The following is a 5071-nucleotide window of genomic DNA, read 5'->3' on the forward strand; positions in this document are numbered from 1 at the left end:
TTACCCCACGGCCTGCAGGCCATGGCACAGTGATGAGGGGCAGGGGCAGCTAGAGGGTGCCAGGCTGCAATCCCCCTTCAGTGGAGGCCACCCCCTGATTGCCCTGCCTGCCTTCTTCCTATATTCCAAATGCTGTGCACCTGAAAGGAATGTGTGCATTTCAGCCGTTGAGGGAAACTGAATACATATACACACATACTTACTGTTTCCGTAGGTTTTGCTTACATAGTACCTAGAAAATCAATCTGTTCGGTCACATCCACGTTTTTATTTAGCTTATAATCTCCATCACACACGAAGTTAATACTGCGGAAAATAAATACGTTTGGAAATTGATCTGAAAATCCAGAACCCATTCACTGGAACAGAAATATGAAAAGTCCCAAAGAGAATGACTGTGGCGATACTTACGTTTGAAAGGCACTGCTCCCTTGTGTAATTAGTGTTCCATGCTTTTCTGCTGCCTGCCGCGCCGTCCACGTAACAAGCAGGAAAGGTCCCAGCTGCGGCTCTGAGCACACGGGGATTCTCCAGAAACTTTGTTCTGTATCAGAGCCCACTGGAGCTGGACTCATCACAGGACAGATTCTCAGGAAGCCTTGACCGTCCGTGATGGGATCCAAAAGAGCAAAAAACGGACGCAGTGTCTCCACAGCAGGAATTTCAGTGAAGGTGAAAATACGGGATCCATCGCTAATGTGATAAAAGGAAACGGTGCCGAAATTCATGTACAGGAAAATCCCTAGTCCGTGCAACCGGGGGCTCCCCTAGAGAACAGTCACAGGCATGGTGCTGGCTTGGAAGAGCTCTCCTTTTCTCAAGCCCACCGTCCAGAAGCCAAGTTCTGCGGACAGTAGAATTGGCCCCCGTCGATTAGCAGAGTCTCTGCACACACCCACATCCCATTCCTTGCTCGTCCCCACGTCCACCTCCCAGTAGTGGCGGCCAGAGGGGAACCAAGGGGAGCCTAGGGCACACGGGGCATAGTTGAATCTTTCGGCTCGGACTCTCCGGTTCTGTTTGGAATACCCACAGCGGACACTCCTCGGGTCCTCAGAAACGACGAGGTAGTGGTTGGTGGTGTCAACATCCAGGGTCACCTCCACTGTGGAGGGAAAACAAGCCAATCAGCAAACACACGTGCTCGATGGCACTCTGCACATCTGCTGCAAAGGCCCCGGTGTCTCGCCCACCTTCACGTCTTCACCCTGTGCTTCCTCCCTGATCAGAATTGCCCTGGCCCCTGATGTGGTCGAATGTAGAGAGAGAATGATTATAATCAGAACTAGTCCCTCTGACCCCTACTAGGTGTTTTCTTCACATTAAGTTCTCTAACTATTTGATTAAAGATGCTTCTTCCTTTGGCACAGATCATACACGAAGAGACCATGACTGTTGTTTGTTCTCAAAATTATTATGCAAACCACATATTCCATTGACGTACCGTCACCAAATGAATATGTGAATGATGGCAACTTAATCTTAGAACATTAAATATGGAAGTTTTTCACGTCTTCTTGCCAATTACCTTCTTTTACTGCCGTTAACAGGCAAACGCATCCCAGACCTTTGATTCCTGGGGTTGCAAACACACAAAGAAGTAAGGCTGGGGGTCCTGAGAGGAGCTGGGTGACAGTCCAGGCAGAGGAAGGGGCTCCGTGGACAGGAGTGGGGATGTGCTGGGGTCTGGCAGCAACTTAGTCGCAAGGCATGGCTCAGAGGGGTGGGGAGATTCCATGCCATGGGGACCATGCGTGCTGCCTACATCTGCGGCCCCTGATCAGGAGGCTTCCTAAGGGGACCATGCGGACGGAGCCAACACAGCCCGGAAACAAACCCTCTGGACCAAAGACCAGCTGTTTCACTTGGCGCCCTGACATACAGCTGTTTGGAAGATGCTCAGACTGTCTCACCATCACAGGGGACTTGACCAGACTTGTCATGTTTCTGGGACAGGGCTCGCCATCCCAAATTCGAGGTGCATGGAGCTACACTCAGAACACAAAGCCACCCCTGTCCTTCACAAAGACACTGGGGACCACAGGGCCCACCACAGCACACTGCTCAACCCCATTCACACCAAGGGCCACACCGCTCCTCAGGACCCATCCTAGGAGAGCCGGGACAGAGCCAGAAGGAGCAAGGACTCGACCCCGCTCCAGGCAGCCTGGGAGGTCCCGCCTGGCATCCTGGCTTGAGCCGGTGAGAAGTGCTGGGGAACTGGGAGAACTCACCCTAACTCGGAGTTGTGAGAGAGTCAGGCATGATTTCTCTCAGGTGCAGGTCCGGGCCGGAAGCTTATTTTCTTACAGATGGTTCTAATCTATACTTCTAGGTAAGAACAGCTGTGGCTTGCAAAGATAAACATTTCAGCTCATGCCCTTGTGTGTGGAGAGTTGTAGGCAAGTTACGTTTTCCAGGGCTCTTTAGGGGTCGGGGGCAGGCCGTACCGTGGAACTTGCGCATCTTCGGGGTTCATCTGCAGAACGGCTGTCAGCTGGGGCTCCAGCGCCTTGATCCTCGAAGCCAGCCTCCCAAGATGGGTACCGGGCCTGAGGTCCTTCTTCTGAGAGACCACGGAGCGGGAGGGGCACAAGAGACCCTCCCCTTGGGGCTCCTTCTGCAGGAATCCGTGCAGTGGAGGCAGCCGACGAAGCCACACTGCAGGTAACGGGCATGTCCAGGTGATTCAGACACACCGGACATCTGCTTCTTTCTTTAAAGTGTCCGGCCGTGGCCACTGTGAGGGGAAGATGCGCAGAGGGGACTTGGCGAGCGCCGGATGGGGATCAGGCCTCGGGCCGCTTTCACCTGGGCGCGGGGTCCCGAAGGCACTGCGTGCAGACAGGACTCGCGGCTTCTGATACTCAAAATGCTGGTTGGCACAAGGACCCCACCCATCCGCCCGACTGTGTTCCCCGGGCTGTGCCTTTCCTCCCCGGGTCTCCCTCCGTCACTGGAGGCCCGCACCTCCCGCCCCCTGCACCTGTTTTGCCCATCCCTCACCCCCGCTCTGGCAACCACCCGTTTGTTCTCCGTCTTTGCAGGTCTTTGTAGACATTTGAGAAATACAAAGGAGACGTGGGAGGTGGAACTCACCTCAGCCCTGCTCTGGCCCCAGGTCTTCCCCAGCAGTTCTGAGCGAGATCCCCCAGGAGGGGATTTTATTAGGGATGCTTCCCCGCCCGCAGCCTCCCTAATCCAGTCAGAATCGGATTTCCTGCTGCCCTGCCCATCAGTGGGACTTTTCTCGCACGTTAGAGAAGTACTTGTATCTCGAAGGTGTTATTTTTCACAATGTCGCCATAAAATCATTCTAGATTAGATGTGGAATATTCCCTCTGCTAGTGATAAGAATTGGAAGCAGGGTTACAATTTTTTAAAAAATGTGTCATCGTTACTAATCTTTGTACACAAACGAGGCCAGTTTTAAATAGTTTTGATCATGTCAGTGAAACCCCCCCATTTTGAGCCAGAAAATGGGTTAAGCCTACTGAGAAGTGTCTCCTAAAATCCCACTTACTAGACCACAGTCTCTTCTTCAAAAGTGTTTCTCCGCAAACGTGAGGACCCTTCCTTACAAGTTCGGAAAGCAAAGCCCAAAACTGATCCCTAATGACAAGTCAGCCACTGGAGGTCCCAATTTATGTTAGTTACAGAATCAAAGATTAAAGATGTTTCACAGTATTCGTGTTTTCCTTCCATCACAACATAGATGAGAGGAGATAAGACACTGGGAGACATTTCTTTTCAAACGTGGGCAAAACCTGTTCCTCGTGGCATCAGAGGACTCATTGGGGATCTCGGATGAAGGGGCAGGATGAAAAATTGGGGACGGCGGGAGGTGGCAGGGCTTTAGACAGTGCCTAAGTGATTATGTTCAATATCGTTCATTTCATCATTCCCACGGCAATCCCTTGTTGGCACTTGCTGGAGATCCTTACCCCATGTCATCCCAAGCAGAGGCGCGGGGCCGGCCGACAGTTCCCACCGTGCTTTCCCACCTCCCCGAGTTCTAAACCCGAGCCTCATCACGGTTGTCCCTCCTGGGCCCGAGCCTGAAGGGCGTCCCGTGTAGACAGGGGCAAGTCCTCTGTGTCTGCTCTTCATTTTCTCACAAGATACTTGACATAATGGTGTTTTTTTTTTTTCTTAGACTTGTAGGGAAAAAAAGAAATCTCTGTAATTCTAGTTTGTGGTCGAGTGGTTGGTTTGGGAAGTGGGGATTGGGCAGCGCCAAGGGAACCCCAAAGTCCCAACAGCTCAAAAGTGATTCTATCTCGTGTACCTGGTGTTGCTTCCTTCCTTTGTTCTAAAACATTTACTAAGTAGTTAACTATCGTGAAGCAGGGTCCGTGTTAACGTGAGCCATTAACTCAGTCCTAGTTCCAGAGTCGGGAAAGATTTCTGTGGGAAAGTTTTATCAAGTGGAGAAAGACAGAATAAACCAGGTTAAGTGAAAAGGGGCCATGTGGGCCACGGGGTCTGCCCATTTGTGAAAGTACTTCTGTTCTCCCCACAGTGGAGAGGAGCCTGCATGGGGCACAGACAACACTCCCCTCATCATTTCGGGTGACCCGAGGAGTGTGCCATGTGGGCGTATCAACCAGATTCCGAAAAAGCATGCTGAAGAGCTCAGTTTTGCACTCTGTACCCTGGGTTCACCTCGGGACGCCACTGGGAGGTGGACATGGGAACCAGCCACGAGTGGGATCGTGGCATTTGTAAAGAATTTATTTCCCCCATGGAGAAGTCAGAATGTCTTCAGGATTTGGATTCTGGGCTATGAATGGGAGTGTCCACCACAGGGGCCCCACACGGCCCCTGGTGAGGCTTCTCCTTTAGAAATCATTCTCTTATTTCAACATTAGCAATGGCTCTCTTACCTTCCCCTTTACCGAAACTTCTGGTCCTGAGGTAATGCAGGTCCAAGCTGATTGAGGAATAATATATTTGCTAAGTAATCACGTTCTACTATGGTCCAAATTAGGGTGAAATGGAATTCGGCTGTACATTATCCCCTTGTATGAGATCGAGTCCTCCGCCTGGTATTACAGCTAATGAATGACTA

The 5071-nt window shown here is 51.4% G+C and overlaps 1 protein-coding gene across 1 annotated transcript; it reads right to left on the reverse strand.

Moving 5' to 3' along the window:
* On the reverse strand, positions 1–2901 carry RFPL4A (ret finger protein like 4A). Its single transcript, XM_064580618.1, is given in 7 exon segments — positions 1–12; positions 561–1105; positions 2451–2472; positions 2474–2628; positions 2631–2669; positions 2672–2740; positions 2898–2901. Coding segments are annotated over 7 exon segments (846 nt in total).
* Between the last annotated feature and the right edge of the window lie 2170 nt (positions 2902–5071).

The sequence above is a fragment of the Mirounga angustirostris genome, unplaced genomic scaffold (assembly GCF_029215605.1).
Source record: "Mirounga angustirostris isolate CCGP_5_RB_7025 unplaced genomic scaffold, mMirAng1.0.hap1 SCAF_16, whole genome shotgun sequence".
NCBI lineage: Eukaryota > Metazoa > Chordata > Mammalia > Carnivora > Phocidae > Mirounga > Mirounga angustirostris.